General features: G+C 38.9%; 1 protein-coding gene across 1 annotated transcript in view; it reads right to left on the bottom strand.

Moving 5' to 3' along the window:
• LOC104159390 (focal adhesion kinase 1-like) overlaps positions 1–18,959 on the bottom strand; it is a gene marked incomplete at its 3' end in the record, with an annotated part of 77,813 nt that extends 58,854 nt beyond the window's left edge. Inside the window, exon 1 of the mRNA XM_009697286.1 lies at positions 18,860–18,959. Coding sequence (XP_009695588.1) covers positions 18,860–18,959 — 100 coding nt within the window. The remainder of the gene's footprint in view (positions 1–18,859) is intronic.
• Positions 18,960–19,147: the final 188 nt, after the last annotated feature.

Genomic DNA, 19,147 nt, shown 5'->3' on the forward strand with positions numbered 1-19,147 from the left:
TTAGAAATGCAAGTTGCCAACATGGGAAAATTTATTTCAATTATATCAATGTTTTAGGTGATTAAACATTCAGGGGAGCATGAAGGAGCAATTCAGAGAAAGCGTGAACTACAAGACCCATACAAACCAAAGCAACATGACAACCTTGGGCCTGTTAAACACAAGGCAAGCATATCTCAGCAAAAATAACATAATAAATACATGCGTCACCCAAACTAATTGAAACAAGGGTATATTCCGTGTACAGCTGTTATCGACGCAGGCTGCCTTAAGGACTTTTATGTCACTTCTGTTAAGTGCTACCGAAGTGGTAGCCTGTTATTTGGGTAGCACTGCACCTTGGGATGAAGGGATTGAGAAAAGTTTCAGGGCACTGACAATCGGCTGAACTACTTGTACTGTCAAGCAGCAATTCAAATTTACCAAGATGTCTAGCACTCTGTCCATCCTGTGACATTCAAAATGGTACCCATCCTTCTCACTAAGAATCCCGCAGGATTAAGTCCTGACATACCTTAAACACTCAGTTTAACCCAATTTTATTGTAACATTGCATAATCTGCGCTACCAGTGATTCCCTTTGGAGTTGGCACCAATTTCCATTTTTAATATCAAAAAATTTAATAACGAGGAAACATCAGCTGTGTTGGGAATACAAGAAAATCAATGTCTGTATATGCTTTAATTAGAACAAGGTATCCAGCTAGATACTTGCCTCATTTCTCAATAGCACTGTGAACCTTCGTTGTGGTCCCTTGACACCACTGAAATTCAAGTAAACATTCATCTCCCCTTACATGTTCCGTTGATGATTTTTTGAATTTCTCTATCAAGTTGTAGAGAATTACAGTGGTGCAGTTTTCTTAAAAAAGGTACCATAGAAATGAGCAAGTAAGAATTCTGTATTTTTAAAATAAAGGTTAAAAAAAAATTCTATCTATTTTGAAGTTGCACTACTGGTTGGCAGCAGCCCTTCCTATGAACATCAAAACAAGTGAGTGAAGTAAGCCGTACGAATTCAAGTAATCTTTTCTAATACTACTACTTGAAATACTGCTCTATGGAGACCCTAAATAACCACATGCTCTTCTTCTAAACAGCTTTAGAAGCAAATAGAAGCAGTGAAAGTTTATGGCCTTTCTAGAATAGTAAAAAGTAATTAGAATTAGTGATAATGTAAGTGTAGTTCTCAGAAATTAAAAACTAGAAGCAGCTAAGGAAAATAGTAAGGTATTCTGGCTATGCACTATCACAGCTTAATACATTTTGGGTTTGGCTACCATTTGACTTTAAATTTGCCTTTCCTAGTTTTACATTACTGAATGATACCATCCCAATCCTATATTTCAAAACATTCAACTGTATAGGCTTTTAATTTTTAATCCCCCTTAATACAGTTTTAACCAGAAGCGCACATCAGATAAAAGGCACTTAAGTGCACAAGAGGAACAGAGCAGGACAACAGCCATGTTGTTGCGCTGCAGGACAATGGCCTATTACAAAATTCAATGACCTGTAAAAAGTTTTACTTAAGCCTATTCCAGCTCAAGCGTTTTCCAAAGCCAGTAATTAGTGTCTCTGGTATAGAGGTAGAAATGAAGAGTAAAGTGATTCTTACTGGAGTGATTGCAGGGAAGTTCAATGTAGGTTGACTGTAGTAATTCTCCTAATTACAAAGCTTTTTGAGATTAAGCTTGTGTGTATCTCCACACACACAAAATCAGTGATTTTCATAGTTCCAGTTGTTGGAACTGGGCATTTAACACGTCTCTCCCTGCATCCTCACATAGGATCTTGAACAGCAGAGTACACTGTGATATTCCCTTGGATCCCCTTAGAAATCAAAGCTCTTGGTTCCTCAAGACTCTCTGCTGTGTTTGAGGATCTACACACCAGCCACATCGTTCTTTAGCTAAGCGTTTATTTCTCCTAAAGCCTCCATCTACTGCACCCAAAGACAGAAAAATAAGCAGCATTAGATTAATTAGTCAAAGAAGAGAAGCAATACCTTCTCAAATGCAGCATTTGATTTAACAGTCAAGTCAAAGCCACAATGCCTGGTAAGAAAACAGTTGGTGACCTCCAGGTTTCATGTACTGACATGATCATGAAACAGGCACAAACCCAAGTCTCAGTTTCTCAGTATCTCAGGAGCAGATAGATATACACTGTATGGCCCATTTCAAGATTTTTATCAAAAAAAGAAAAAATACAGGAAAACTTGATATAGCCTTAAAAAGGCAATTTAAAACACTTAATCCACGCAAAACTGTACATCAGGGCCCTCTCCAGACTTCTGGAGTCAATACCAATGATGTCATATTGCTTTGTGGCAGAGCAAAATTTATGGATTCTCTACCAGTGTTCTCATCCTATGTGGATCCTCTTGACATGCTGCGTAGGGCTGAAGCTAAACCCAGGACCTCTGCCCTTTCACTCACTATCTCACTGCAGCTGGAATTCTCCCTTGGACTTAGTCCCTGTCCCCACACTCTTCTCACAAAACTAGGGACTTCTGTACTGCGCATCACACTTCTACTGGGAGGGGCATTCACTGGTTTTGCTCTTTTTAATTATGGTGAAGTTTATGCTATTGACTCTTGTGGGTTTCTCCAGTGAATGCTCCATTAAGTCTTTGAGTAGAACCATCAACACTGAAAAGCTCTGAAGACTGGTATTCATCCAAGTCCAAGTCTCAGGTCCTACACTTCAGCCACAAAACCCCCACGCAGCGCTACAAGGTGAGGGAAGGGTGGTTAGAAAGTGGTCAAGCAGAAAAAAAGACCTGGGGGTGCTGGTTGACAGCTGGCTGAACAAGAGCCAGCAGTGTGCCCAGGTGGCCAAGAAGGCCAACGGCAGCCTGCCTTGTATCAGGAATAGTGTGGCCAGCAGGACTAGGGAAGGGATTGTCCCCCTGTACTTGGCGCTTGTGAGGCCACACCTCAAGTGCTGTGTTCAGTTCTGGGCCCTTGACTACAAGAAAGACCTTGAGGTGCTGGAGCAAGTCCAGAGAAGGGCAACGAAGCTGGTGAAGAGACTTCAAGGTAAGTCTTAGGAGGAGCAGCTGACAGAACTGGGGTTGTTTAGCCTGGAGAAGAGGAGGCTGAGGGGAGACCTTATCACTCTCTACAACTACATGAAAGGAGGTTGTAGTGAAGTTGGGGTCGGCCTCTTCTCCCAGGCAACTAGTGATAGGACAAGAGGGCATAGTCTCAAACTGCGTCAGGGGAAGTTCAGGCTAGAAATTAGGAGGCATTTCTTCACAGAAAGGGTTGTTAGGCACTGGAATGGGCTGCCCAGGGAGGTGGTGGAGTCGCCATCCCTGGAGGTCTTTCAGACTGGACGTGGCACTTAGCACCATGGTCTAGTTGACATGGTGGTGTTAGGGCAAAGGCTGGACTTGATAATCCCAGAGGTCTCCTCCAACCTAATCGATTCTGATTCTGTAAATAGAACACAGCCTTTGCCACAACGAGTTTCAGCCTGTCCCATTAAAACAACAGTTTGTGTTGTTTCATCTAGTCCATCTCATCCCACCTGAACAAATCTAGATATTTATTAGTTACTGATGGTTACCTAATTTCAAACAGCTTGGAATGGGATCAGAAATATCATGTAATTCAATTGTTGCATGTTTTGAAAAAATCAGTTTCAATTGCTGCACATTTTTGAAAAAAATCAGTAGCAAAATTCAGTCTTCCCACATTCTTTGACAGCCCATCAGCTGGCTAACGAGCACAAACATAACAACAGATCTATCAGCACTCACTTAGGTCCAAAAGCACCAGTGTGTGCTGTCCCTCACCAAGCAAGGGTATCAAAGGACACAAGGGATAATTGGTGTCACATCTTCATGGTGAAGAAACTAGGGCAAACCTGAAGAAATCAAGTAAGCAAGTTTCACTATGAATTTATTGCATCTTTTTATAATATATTTGATCACAGCATTAAGGCGACTCTTAAAGATGAAACTCTTCCTTTATAGTGCATTTTTATTCAATTATTTCTCTGGAAAAAATAAATCAACTTCTCACCATATCATAGTGATGAAATACGCAATTTGTGTACAACAATCTGTCCATTTGCAGAAACAGCAGGTGGTAATAAATTAAGTTGGTGTTACACAAACAAGACACGTCCGTAAGCCAACAAGAGCTATCAACTCAGTCTTCCTTCAATCCCTATTAGAACATACAGAAATATTAGTTTGGGGGGATACTTAAACGTGCAATTTTTTTAAAGCCTGAGTTTTACTTGGCCTGAAAACACAATCTCTTACAAGAGGATCTGGTAATTAAAACACATGAGCTTCAGCAAGTAAAGAGTTTTTACATATTTATTTGCAATCTGTGCTCTTAATATGTTTAAACATATTTTAAAATAAGGACTTCATAGTACCTGCAGAGAAAATAGAAAAACAATCTCTTTCAGCAAGGAGTACGTATGCTTTAATATATATGAAAATACAGAATATTGTTCAGTTGTGGTAACACACCCTTCACACTACACACAATTTTTTCCAGGCAGCAGTATTTCACAGGTCGGAGGCACCTACTGTCACAAACAGTACAGTAGCTAGCTTTAGGAAAAATTACACAAAGGGATAAAATATTAAGTATTCCAACCAAAGGATATAGTATTTCATCACATTGCTAATTTTACCCTGAAATTGCATCTTCAGGATCGTTGTAACTTGGAAGAGTTTCTGTCAGTGCTTACTAAAGGCAAGGGATGGGTGTCTGCTATCTTCAGCACCATACAACTCCTTGCCAGCAGAGAACCCCAAGGTGCAGCAGAGTAGAAAAGCCAATGGGATTTCCACCACATCTTGAGTACTGTCCAGAAAGACCGGAGAAGTGCAACTAAAATGATAAAGGGGCAGAGCAGCAGCCACGTGAGGGGAACCTAAAAAGATTTACAAAATCCACCATGATGGATAAACTGAACCCTAACCTAATCGTCTAATCAGTTTCAGTCTAAAAACCCATCTCTTTTCTACACTGGAGACAGTGGACAGCACGCTGTGGAGGCAGATAGGAGCAGCAAATTCAGAAAAGTATGGACAATGGGTGCATGAAGGGGTATTAAAAGACTTTTAGAGAGCCTCTAATGCAGTGGATGCTGAATAAGCAGAAGGATGACAGATTGCAGACAACAGCCATGCTCACACGGTCTCCTGAAAGAGTCACAAGTAGGAGATGCTGTCAAAGAGTGAACCACTGATGCGATACATTTTTTTACATCAAGAACATCCATAAAAGCTTAACCTTTTGCTTCTGCTGTTGAAGCTGAAATATGACCCTCAGTGCTTTCAGAAAGTTCAGATGAAAATATAGACATACCAGCTTTGTGAGCTTTCTCATGCCTTATGTTTTATAGACCACATTTATCAAGTCAATAGCCACCAGTGCAAGATGATGCTTTCCAGGCTTGGAAAAGTCTGACATCAAGTCAGAAAACTAAGAGAAGTAAAACAACATTTTGACAATTTTCTTGCATAGAACAAATCAGAAAATTAAACAATCCTAGAAAGACACACATCTATGAATGCACCAGAAAAGCCTACACTGTATATTGACCCTCATAAGGGTTCATATAAGTACATTTTAAAAAAAAACCAACCAAAAAACCCACAAAATTAAAGACGGTCCATCACTCATGCAACATTTTCAGAGGTTTTTAAAAAAATGTCAAATATTTTCTTACACTCAGTTCAAGTTCTCATGTACAGTTTAATGTTCAAATATCATTAAAGGAATTTAAGCCTGGTTTCTCAGATCTGCCTCCATAAGGAGCTACAGAATTGATATATAATTATTTCTTAAGAATATATTTGTACAGAGGTTTGAGTTAATTTTTCAAAGGCAAGTAAGTTGTCACCATAGGCTACTGAACCAACTAATACAGCCAATTTCTCCTTGCTGCTGCCGAAGCAACAGAGGTTGCTACCCCTTTCCTCCCTGCCAAGTGATTCCTCATCCACTCTTCCTGACTATGCAGCCCTTGTATTCCTTCTGCGGCCTCCTGCTGCTGCTTCTTAAACAGTTTTTGAGCAGTTTTTACTTATTAAGACAGAAGAAATCAGGTCAGGCTTTTTTTTCTGGTTTTGGAAGAGGTTTAGTTTTGTTTGGTTTGGGTTTTTTGGGGGAGAGGTCCACTTAAATGAGGTGAAGTGGCTCAAGAAGAGCTCTAAAAAGCTCTGGAGCCAGTACAAAGTAAATAGCAAAAGCACATGGGCAGTAGCAGGGAGAAGGTGGTTTCCCATTTATCGCAGCTGCAAGCTGGTATGTTGGCTCACTGCTCTTCTTGGACTCCATCTTGGGGGGCAGACATAAATACATCACTGGGAGGTAGAAACCATCTTCCTCTGCACTCACAAAAGGGTTGAGAAATGAGTGAGTTTTGTATTGGTGAAACTGCTTTTTTCAGTACAGCTGCACAAATCATTTGCAATCCAAATCTGACAGCTCTGAGCCTCCGATGTTAAATTATTAAATAGCATTTACTGATTTTCAATACCTGGTCAAGAGGGGGGTGAAGAGAGGAAGAGGAGGGAGGGCAGAGCATCGGTAGGAGAGGAAGAGGAACTCTTCCACTGTAATGATTAAAGAAGGCAAAATTAGTTTGGTTAAAATACCAATATTAAAAATCAAAGTGTCATTTTCAACTTCAACCTTACTTTCTTCCTCTTTCTTCAAAGCCGTTTATCAACTATTAGCCGGTACCCAGATAAATTTGACCAACTAAAGGGCAGATTTGAAAAAGACACCAAGAATCCTCAATAGTAATGTACTGAAACGGCACAGGGAAATACCCAGTGTGTGTCAGAGCAGACAGAACAATAATTTGCACAAGGGCAGAAGTTGATGAAATTCCGGGGGAACAGGACAGACAGGGGTTGTTCGCATCTGATACAAGGCAGACTGTGATGAGCACCTGTAATTTGCACCAAAATCAACGAAGTATTGATAATTAACTATCACGGCACCATCTACAGATCTTCAGCCAGTGATCAGAATTTAAAGAGGTATCAGAAGCACCACATCACCTGTTAAAAGTAACTTTTTGACCAGATATCATTTGAGCATATGATAGAACAAGTGAAGCGTAAAGGAAAAAGGTTAATTTGAAATATGCCTGGCACAGTCAATGGCAGCATAAGCACACCTACCCTCTAATTATTTTCCAAGATTTTGTAATCGTCAAAATATGGTTTTTAAAGACGCTCAGCATTTGTCTGAAACATGATTCCATTACATTTTAATCAGCTGGAAGACATTTCACTGAGCAAGCGAAGTGAGTTTCATAAATGGCAGGCATTCAAAGGGCAAAGTTCACTTAAAATGCACCTATACCCTTCTGTCAAAGACACCACCACTCAGAGAAGTGATGGACACCAAAAAGAGGCGATGAGAGCAGCAAAGAGCCAAAAGAGCAGCTTGTCAGGCCTTGAGAACATTTTTGTTCCACCTGGACAACAAGGAAGCATCCTTGTGGGGCTCGGTGTACTTACTGCTCTGCTGCTGGGCTTTGGTAGATCTAGTGCCAACGTTCCTTCTACATAAATGCAAAATTCGAGACATTAAGAGTTAATAAGATTTGCTCTAACAAAAGAAGCCTCAAATTATTTTCACACTCCAGAAGGAAATTAGTTTTCCCACTTTAAGGGGTGAATAGAAGAATGCTTCGCTAATATAAAAAGGAGTACAGAGCAGCATACTTGATGAGACTTTGTGGTTTACCCCTTTAGGTTAAAACAAAACAATACACCCAACCCCCCTAAACAAACACCCCCAAGCCACCACCTTTCACTTATTGCAATGCTACGCATTTAGGAAATTTTAAGAAAAAGGAAATTCTGATTCATTAAAGTGCCAAGCTAATTCCTCATTTAACATATCAGCTAATCAAGAGACTGAAAACATCCCTGTTCCATTCTTCCTGTGAAAAATGTGTTTTTCACCGCAAGAACTTCAGCTGCACAGACTGTTTCACTTCTGTACTTCATCGCAGAAGTGAGATGCACATGAAAAGGGTGTTCCTGTAAGGAAAAAAATCCTTCAGGAACAGATACTGGCATGTTTCTTCACTGCAAAAGTGGCAGGACAGCCTACTCCCGCTTACTCACTTATTTTACTATCACCTACCACGCTCTTGCCGAAGGTCAGAAAGCCACATTGCTTTCAAGATTTCTTCATCGGAGTTGAGGTTTCTATGGTCAATTGGAACTGTGGAAAGACTTTCCTCAGCCCCAGTCTGTTCTCAATATTTTTTTCAACTAGACAACTGAAAATTCTTCATTTTTTTAAATTAAGAGAAATTCGCAGCTCAAAGATTTCAGAGACAAAGGCAACTCACACCAAAATTAAATAAAAACTTGTTTCATTTTCTCTTTACTTCACATTTATGATGTACTCGGTTATTTGTTAAAGACATCTCTTACCCATTTTCCCTTGCACATGTTAACAGTATTTAAAAGGAGAGGACTTAATTTTTTTAAAACTTTTTCACTGATGCGTCTGCCTTCAATTGTTTAATTTTCTGTCACTTGCAAAATACTTGATATTAAAAAAATCTGAAATTAAGAGTTGTTGCTTTTATAAATTGGATAAATGTTCTAAAAAAAAGACCAAATACTTTATTCCTTGTTATCCACATCCAAGACATAATTTTAGAACTGGATTTGTTCTTTCAGATTTTAATTTAAAAAGGAGAATATGTTGCTGCACAGCATCTTAAACTGACAGTTTACAACCTAAACTGACAATTTACCTTGATGTTTTATTTTGTTTTATAAGGCATTTAACAAAGGTATATACCAATACAAGGTATTTACAAAGAAATTCTTTTGGATAGGGTTTGCCACTTCTTCCGGGACATCTTGCAGGAGAGGCTTAAATTCCTTGTTTGTTCGTTTTAATGCAACAGAATTAAGGAGAGAGATAACAAGTTACATTGGGAATATTCCTAAGAACATGTTGTTTTGATAGAAAGCTCTGAACTTACAAATCAAGTTATTATAACATTTATATAGTCTACTCTTCCATGCTAAACAAAACAGTTCACAGCGATAAAACAAACAGCATCTCTATGGCCTGAGAGGAGTGAGAGGAAAGGGAAAAGAACACAAAGAAGTAGTAATCAAAGCCAGAAATAATAGTCCATCTAGAAATTCAATGCCAAATTACACTGTACCACCAATGTCAAAGAAAACACGTTATAACCAGCAAATCACCAACCTAAGGGTTCAAGATCCACCCTTCTTCAGTAGGGCCTTAATTTTGCAAAGCAATGTCTATACCTACAGATTTCCAGGAGAATGGCAGATTTGAATATACAAGTATATTTACGCTCAATGATAAGCACTGGAATACATACGTGCACACGGATAAAGGAGGAGGAAGCGTTCAACACCTGAAAGGACCTGGCCCTACAAACCTGTAAAAAACTGCACAGTCGGTCACAAAGGACACATTTTATGAGCAACTTTACTGCATTACAGTAAGTTGACTGTCCTTGCAAGAACAGAAGGGTAATACCTTACGTCCTATCTACTGCCTGCTCCAAGAAACGTATTTCCCATCGGAGGAAAGCAACAAGACAGCATTTTTATTTCCATTTCCAACAGAACTGGAGCAATATTAATAATCTGAGTGTAGACTGGATATGAAGAGCGAGGAAAGTCTAATAAAAAGGAAAAATACTCCCTCCAAGAATTTTATGGTAATAAGTTACAAAAAGTTATAGATGAACTCCTGCTTCATGATTATTCTAGGGCTGAAGCATCACGTATCCCACAGATGGAAACAAAACTAAAATTCATGATAATCGTCACATCCTCTGTTCAGGTACCATCCATATTAGTGAAAGGGAATGGCTCCCACTCCTCCAAATGTAGTGTTATTCAAAAGAATTGAAGTTTACTCAACTTCTTGTTTATGTTCCTATCACTGAGCAAGAAAATACTGACTGGCTTAAGGCATCAGTGACTGATTCCTTAAAAAAAAAAAGGCAGTAAAATAAATCATTACAGCATATCGACAGTTTGTGTAGATCCACAAACACACACTACAGGCAAGCAAACTTAACAGACAAGTAAAACCATTTTAAACTGAGATTTGGTATTCTACCTCTGGTCTGCCCTCTTTTTTTTATGTCTCCAAATACAGTGTAGCTCATGTTAAACCTCTCTGAATTGCCTAATATCATACAGAAGATAGACAGAAGAGATGTGAGTGCAAGTTTCAAAGCTGGCTTGATTTCTCATTCTCCTGAAGATGCACAAGCCGTCACAGCTACACATGTGAGTACAGTAATTTGAGATACCTGAATGTAAAAATCCTTAAGCTAATATTTTATATCTCTGTACTCATAAATACGTACCCAAGTACGATCCCATGTTATAACCAGTTTCAAATATGTGGTTTCCAACATGAGAGTTTTTCTCCCATTTTGATGAATTTTACTTGTTCCTGAGATTCCTAAGCCCAAATCCTCCCACCCTGGTTTATTTTACTTTGGCTTGACTATGATTTTAACATTAAAAAAAACAAACTGGAGATAAATCTAGATTAAATAGAAGTGAGTGTCTGCCATTGCTTTTCTATACTGGATAAACATTAACACGGTGATTTTTTTTTTTTACATCACATATTTGAATTACTCCGAATTTTCTGTGCAACAAGTAGGTGGCAAGGCAGTGGCACAGGTTGCCCAGAGAAGCTGTGGATGCCCCCTCCCTGGAAGTGTTCAAGGTCAGGTTGGACGGGGCTTTGAGTAACCTGGTCTGGTGGAAAGAGTCCCTGCCCATGGCAGGGAGGTTGAACTAGATGGTCTTTAAAGATCCCTTCCAACCCAAACCATTCTGTAATTCTAAGAAGTCCTCAATTCATTTCTATCAGCTCAACAAGCAGACATTCGATTTTAAAGAACCCCACACTGAGTCAGTGATTGGCACATACCCACTATTTTTGCTTTCGTCTTTAACTGCCAAACTATGAATATTTCAGAAAAGCAACTCTCTACTTCGGTATTTTCTTTAAGTAGAAGTGGGCTGGTGGGTATCACACATCAGGTTAAGGGTGTGCAGGACTTGGAAGAGGTACAGGTGCCAGCATATGAGATTCACTACTTAAGTGACGCTGGTGTCTAATGACAGCATTACTGAAGCCATTAACTATGCTTTTCTCTCTTTCCTCACTCTGCTTTAAGGAACCTGTTATGTTTTTCTTTAAGTTGTTGGAGTCCCTGCCCATGGCAGGGAGGTTGAACTAGATGGTCTTTAAAGATCCCTTCCAACCCAAACCATTCTGTAATTCTAAGAAGTCCTCAATTCATTTCTATCAGCTCAACAAGCAGACATTCGATTTTAAAGAACCCCACACTGAGTCAGTGATTGGCACATACCCACTATTTTTGCTTTCGTCTTTAACTGCCAAACTATGAATATTTCAGAAAAGCAACTCTCTACTTCGGTATTTTCTTTAAGTAGAAGTGGGCTGGTGGGTATCACACATCAGGTTAAGGGTGTGCAGGACTTGGAAGAGGTACAGGTGCCAGCATATGAGATTCACTACTTAAGTGACGCTGGTGTCTAATGACAGCATTACTGAAGCCATTAACTATGCTTTTCTCTCTTTCCTCACTCTGCTTTAAGGAACCTGTTATGTTTTTCTTTAAGTTGTTGAACTAATGCCCCACAAGAAGTATTGAGCAGATGCTTACAGCTATTTTCATCATTGTTCTGCACTACAGTATCAACCTTCTCAAATCTATTGCTATTTTCCAGTCAAAGTTTACCAACTAAAACTATTTTCTACTTAGCATCTAACCAGGAAACATAAATAAAATACTAACAGTTAGAAAATCATTTCTTTTATATAGTAGTAGTTCTTCATATGTATTTTCCGTGAGCAACATGGTTGTTAATTAGAGGAACAACAGAAATGTAGTTAGATGAAACCTTGGAGTAAAAAAACCAAAACAGTAAAATCAAAAAAGTAGTATTAAATTAAAAGAGTACAACAATCTAATTTGCTGCGCTGTATTTACAAAAACACTAAATATATATTATGTCCTTCCTTTCCTCTCTTGTAGAAAAATTTTGCCAGAAAGGGCCCAATATAACCCCGCTCAGAGGAAGGAACGGCAGCACCACCGATCGATACGCAGCCTGGCCCATTGCCTCCCACAAGACGCAAGGTGCCGTGCAGTTTGGCCGTGACCTCTGGCCAAACCAAGTAACTTGCCCAGCTTTTCCTACAGCATGAAACCGGAGCAACGAGCATGACTTTTTTGTGTATCCAGCTGTATCCAGGGTGTGCTTGTTCCTGATTTCAGGTAATTCTTATTACCAGCTCATCCCCACTCAGATCTCTAACAGGCACTGCTCCCTTACAGAACAGACTGGACACAAAGAGCGTAACGACTTTCCCTTCAAATTGTAGGAATGCGCAATTTTGGAGCAAAGAGATTCCAGAGTTTAATTCCAGCACAAACAAGAACTCTGACAATTCTGAGTTCAGAAAATGACCTGAAGAAGGGTTTATCACAGAAGTTATTAGGTAGCCACAGCCATAGCAGGTGCTGCTCTTCCTACAGTAATACCTTGATTTTCATCATTGTGAGAGAGCGTATTTAAGCCATAGAAACATATCACATCCAGGGTTCTGAAAAGTGAGATGTGACAGGTAAGAGTAATATTCCAAATGAATTCTTACTGCACCTCTAGATTGACAAAAGATATTTGCATTATGTTTAGATGTGCAAACTTGGTACTTCAAACATTACGTCCGACACTACCGGCCAATGCAGGTCTCACAGCTTGTTCCAGTAAAACTAGATCAGTGCATCCAAAAAACCAGCAAGAAGTTTGTTCAATATCAGATCAAACCAGAACCTATACAACTCCCAAAATGACTCTGGATGAAAGAACAAATAACGGACATTTTCCTATCCAAGCACTGATTATGCCTTGTATTCATTTATTTAGTTTATATGTATTTCAAATATATATAAAATGCTACATATTTTATATTATATACTCTGTAAAATAGTGTGCCTATATATATTAAAAAATATAAAAGCAATGTGGCTGAAGGAACTTAGTAGCAAAAGGACAAAGGTGCAAAACCCTCATTTCAAGAGCCGTGCAATGACATTCTCCTACCTCTGTATAAGAAAACCCCAAGCATTAAGTTCTCCCATTATAACTAGATTAAAAAAAACCCTTAATACTAGAAAGCATAGATTTAGAAACACATACAGAAAAGCCTACCTTCTCCTAAAACCTACAGTTAGTTGATGAAACATTAACATATTGAACTGAGAGGCACCGCTGCTCTCTGCCCATGCCACCTCTGTGCCAGAGGGCACTGTGCTCAGAACAGCTTAGGGTGCAAAGCATCCATTTCTTCGTCACTCGTGTGACAAAAGCGGCATACTCATCAGCACCGCCCGGCCGACCCCGTTGGGTGAAGAACAGATACACAACTCCCTGCCATCTGAGCGGTACCTTTAGCCTCTGGTAAAGAGTTAGGATAGATATCTACAGCACACGCACGCTTCCATTTGGACAGGTACAGTTATATATAACCATAAATCAGAGACCTTTTAATTCAGTCTTTTAATTCTGCTAGTATGATTCCAGACCGTTGCCATCAAACACCTGAATGGACAAAAAGCTGCTGTTCAAGTCGACTGGCAATGCAAGTTGTCGTATGGGAATCAGCCGTTATGATCAAATTGAAAAGGTTGCTCTAAAGTATCTTTGTTGCAATTCTTCAGTTTATCTTGACCAACCATCATGTCACAGACTAGACAAAACCACCTTTGAGTTGAACACACTAGGGTTTCAGGAATACAATTCCTACTAGTATCTCCCCGTAACAGCAAGGACAACAGATCATTGCTGAGTTGCAAACTAACAGCAGAAAGCCTGTGAGAAGAGCTTAAATCTTATTGCCCCTTATCTTCAGAAGGCAGCTGAGAAGCTTCAGGAACACATCTAGTTCCTTCCCATCCTAGAAATCAAGATTTAACAGGACAGCAGACCATTACTCACCTTGTAACCACTTGTGATGAAAAAGTTCTTTGCTACAATAACCTTTATACGCTTACTAAAAGAGCAAACTCAAGCAGTACGGGAATCCATGACCGAATACTGGTAATGAAGTAATTAGTCTAGCTTCATCAAGAAGTAGTATCGTTCAAGTGAAGAAAAGTCTGGTTTTACTGACCATTTTAAGTAGAATTGGCTTCAGCCAAATTCTTATAGGAACTAGAAAGAAAAGCATGCAATGAAAGGAAGGCACTACCATTCTTTAATCATTAGTCAGACAACTCCGGGGTGTCACATACTATGAGGAATACGACAGTGAAGACGATCTGCATCTTCTAACACAGTTGAGAAGCAAAAGCTTTCCATCACTGTTTTAGACATGTTTAAAATTATTGTATTCATACCTCTTTCAATTCTGAAAGGAAACTGCCACAATGCTGAGGGCTCATTCAGCTAACGCAAGATGAACCATCAAATATTGGATGCAGAAGAGAAGTTAAGACTATTCAGTTTCCTCTGACAAAAAGTGACTTTTAGTTCTACAACACATCAAATCGAAGTCAATGTTTAGCTTCCAGTCTCAAAATGCCACACCAGTTTATTATGGTCTTCATCTGTTGATATGAGACCCTCTGTAGCTCTTCACTGAAGTGTTTTCAAGTTGCTGTGAGCGGCTGTATCAAGTAAAGGCAGAACTGAAGGTCACACACTGATTTTCTTCCTGTACTTACTCAAGATGAGGAGACTTAGGTCATGGAAAAAGCTGTTTTTCCTTAGAAATTTCCTCAATAAAGCAGAGGACGATACTTAATTTGCAGACTTAGTCAAATTGAAATAAAGACAGACAAACCAAACTCCTAGTGCTCAGTTTCATGGTTCTGAAATCACTGGGAGAGGAAACATTACATTGGAAAGCAGGGACAGTGCTTGGGAAAAATACGCAATCTCCCTTCTGCCAAAAACAAACCTTGATTATCAAATAAAAAGAGTTTGTTTACAGATTATTTTCAATGAAATCACTCAGGAGGATTGAATTCCACCCAGAAATACTTTTCATAACATCTTTGCTGAGCTACATTCAAAAACCAGAAGAGGAAAATCCAATCCTCCTCCTGTATGCCAGTAAATACAGCATCATGTAAGTGCTGGGCAACCACCAGTTAACTCCATAACCTCAGCAATCCCTGCCCTTTACAACCTGCCAGGAAAAGTTGGCATAATTAATTATCAACATGGATTCAACAGTAGATATTGCAATGATCTCATTTATTTTGCAAGATGAATGCTACAATATTTTTATAACTGCTATAATCAAATGCATTTATGACGGGTTGTACTTCAGCTTATTTTAATACAACATTTACAAAGACATTTCCTTATGTCTGTCTTTTGTTTGCTGTGCTAGTTTATAGAACTCAGTAGCTTGTACGGGCTTGTCTACTGCAATGTGATAGTGTATATTAAAGACTTCTCCAGTTCTTAATAGATTACCATGAACAAATCCGTATCAGCTCACGAATTTAAGGATACTAGTGAAGGGCTTTTTCAGACTAATAATTACTGAAAACTATATACTCTGCACTGGCACACTGAAATTTTTACAAGACATGAATCTGCAACTATTCTGTTTAAGCAACACTTCAGCAAGGGGAAGGAGGACTGAGACAAGCTGATATGTTTCTTCCAAATACTACACCAGTTAGAAAAACTTATTTCACTACGCTAGTCCTACCAACAAAAGCTGTGCATGAAGATCAGTTGCCCAGTGAATTGCATTTGCTAAAAACGCAGAAACAGGTAAGAGATCATCTTCAGGATCTAAGGGTGCTAATTTCAAAATACTGCAACTGTTGCCAGGCTAACCAGGCAAGAAAAAAGATGCCGAGTCTGTGTGTGCACGCACACGTCTGTGTGTATATATATGTGCCATACAGAAAATAAATATACACATACAATGTAACTTGTGATTAAAAAGTTTCAAATATAAACTGAGTAAGAAAGCTATTAAGGCCAGAAACTGCCGTTTAATTTTTCAGCAAAAAAGCATCGTTTCAATTAATGCACCATTCTCTTAAATACTGACTTCCAGACTTTGCTCTTCAGTCTTTTTTCTAATGCATATTACAATGCATTCAAAAGGATATTTAACACACTTAAGTTTTAGTTTTTCCCAGGCAGCTCAGAATTTAATTCCACGCTGGTTCCCTGGTTCATTACTAGGTGCTACAATCGATAAGATCACACATCTCCATTACACAGGGAACACAGAATGCTCCCTCAGCGCTTCAAACAATCACTTCCCTTTTTTGCAAAAAATATCTCAAGCTCCATCTTCTATTCCAGTAGTCTTTGAATAAGAAACAAATCACCTCAATGGAAATGCATCAGTACTCCCACAGCTCCATACTTCCTATACATTTTGTATACCAATGCTACCGCCTGCTGTACTGTTAACACTGAAGGGAAGAAATCCCCCCTGCTTTTCCAGACTATTTTCCACTTTTAAATATACATAGGTATCTCAGGAATTGTTTTTAAATTGCCTTTGAAAACTAGTGGTTTAGTGAGATTAACGCTATTTTTCTTTTTTCTACAAAGATTTCCAACAAAAAACCAGGCACGCATGAATCGAAATAAGAGGTGCTTTAACAGTTTGCAAATCTCACACCTTAAGAAGCCACTAAGTTAATGAAGTTGAACAAAAGTTTAGGCAAATTTATGTTTGGAAGGAAACGGTTGATGTGCCACATCAGCTGGTGTAGCCAATGTAGTAAGTCAACAACAGACTGTCAAACGACAGACCAGACGCTTTTCCCAGTTGCATGCCCTCAGAAACCAAGGGAAAAGCACTTCACAGCATTCCCGAACCACACCTCTGGATCCGCAAAAAGTGAAAGAGTGGGTGCTTCCCTCCAGTCGCCTCAACTGAAACCCACTACAAACATGCAGCAGAACGCTCATGCTAATAGAAAGGCTTTTTTTCTTTCCTAACACACAATAGCTACCATATTTCAATGTTCTATATATGGTGTCTGTGTCAAAAAAAGTAAGAAATCTTGGTTTAGAGACTATTTATACCTGCCTACCTTCATGGTATCAACAACTTCCCTGACTCCGTTTCTACCACCATGTCCCTTTTAGTGATTACCTATACACCTAAAAATTTAAGGGTCCGTTGGACCGAAAATTATCACCTGAGTATTTTTCTGTTAGCAAAACAGTAGAGACTTACGAGATGAGGAGAAACAGCATTGAGCTTTTCTCTTATGTATCCAACTATCTTGCTTATGACTCAACAGATGGCCAGCAGGTTCCATTTGAACACACCTCCTGAAACAGCAGGGTTTGTCAGAAAAAAACCCAACAACGTTTAACTTGGAATTGCTTATCGCTTTAAAAAAAGATTGCAACACTAACGGATTGCAATAAACAGGGTAAAACTCCTTCCCAGTTGATTAAATACATTTCACAACACAGCTAGCTTCATTTTTAAAAAAAAAAAAAAGACAAGCTTTTCGACTGAATTTGGCTTGATTATCTTTACTGTAAAGATCTTTTCATTTAGTCTGAATGGTTGAATTCAAGAACCATGATCACCTTTCACTAACTACTCACATGACATACCCTTAAAAACATCATGCCAATTTATTGTTCATAAATTACTAAACAGAGCTCTTCACATGGTAGATATTCAAGAAATTTTCTCTTTCTTGGGATGGATAATTTAGAGCTACAAAGCAGAGCTACCCAACTATCCTTAATCGTTACACTTACATTTCTTTCACTGAGTTACTCTGTAAGCTTAAAACGGCATGCCAGATGAAACTCAGGAAAAAAGGTCACTAGCAAAAGTATCTAAACCAAAGTACAACACATGATACCATTAATAACCTTACCAAAGATTAGAGATGTTAGTGAAAAGTCTTTAATGATCCTTGACTACTTTCTAGTCTCCTGTTAACAGTCAGAAAGAAAACATCCCTGTATGATACTGGCACAAAATTTCAGTTCTTAGCTGGAAAACAAGTACTGACTTCTCAGGGACCAAGACACCTACTTCAGCGTTCCCCAAAGTTGCAACTGAGCTTGAGGCTGTTTATTCCACAAGACCAGAGATTTTAAGTTTCAAGTTCCTTGGGGGAAGGAAAGGGGAGGGAAGAAGAGAGCAGTCAAAACTGTCTTACTCCTATCACTACTGAAGTAAAGCAATACAGACTTGCTTGCTGAGAAGAAATATGCCCGTAAACAAAACACACACTTTCTCTTCATTTCCCAATCCAGACTAAATTACTGAATTCAGTAACACTATTAAGACTGGACTTTAGCATAAAGAGGAGGCAAAACCTGGCAACACAGATTACACAAATACTTTATAAAGAAAACAAGTATCTTATTCTTTGATGCAGTCCTTTGGATACAGCACATAGAATTGGCTGCAATTAGGTCATCACGCAGTACCGCTAAGAAGATTTTAGATTTAAGAACACTAAAAAAAGATAGAAGCATGCTCTGTATGAACACAGACTCGCTTAAATATTTCAAAGCATTTTCAAAGAATGAACGTTTGCAATGAGATCGCACCTAATATGCTGAAAGTTTAATCTGTCACATTCAAAAAGAAAATGGACCGTTTAGAAGTTATGGATAATAAAACACATACATCAAGATCACATTTTAAGACATTGTAAAATACTTTAAAAAGTTTTCTTAATTTTTGCTGCAGGTAACTTGAAGCTTTAACAGAAAAGCAAGGAGCCAAAATAAATCTATCCAAACGAAATGTTTCTCTTAATATATTACCTTTCTTTGATTGCAGATATCTCACAGCCCTTATCAAAGTAGGCCAGATCCGTTTCATTTCCCTAAGGTTAAGCTGGTGAACGGTATACAGAGTATTCATCAACTAAGGAACAGCCACCATTCAACAATAAATATAGCACGAGCTATTTCTCATCTGTCCTATTTTATTTTCTTTTGTAGGCTGAGATGTAGCTTTTTCTAGAAATCATCACAATTGGTAGCTGTGAAGATGCTGATGCCTTTGTCCTCTTATGCAACTCCTGGTGTCCCCCTTCTCCCCCCAGCAGG

This window comes from Cariama cristata, unplaced genomic scaffold (assembly GCF_000690535.1).
Source record: "Cariama cristata isolate BGI_N322 unplaced genomic scaffold, ASM69053v1 scaffold4293, whole genome shotgun sequence".
In the NCBI taxonomy this organism is placed as follows: Eukaryota; Metazoa; Chordata; class Aves; order Cariamiformes; family Cariamidae; genus Cariama; species Cariama cristata.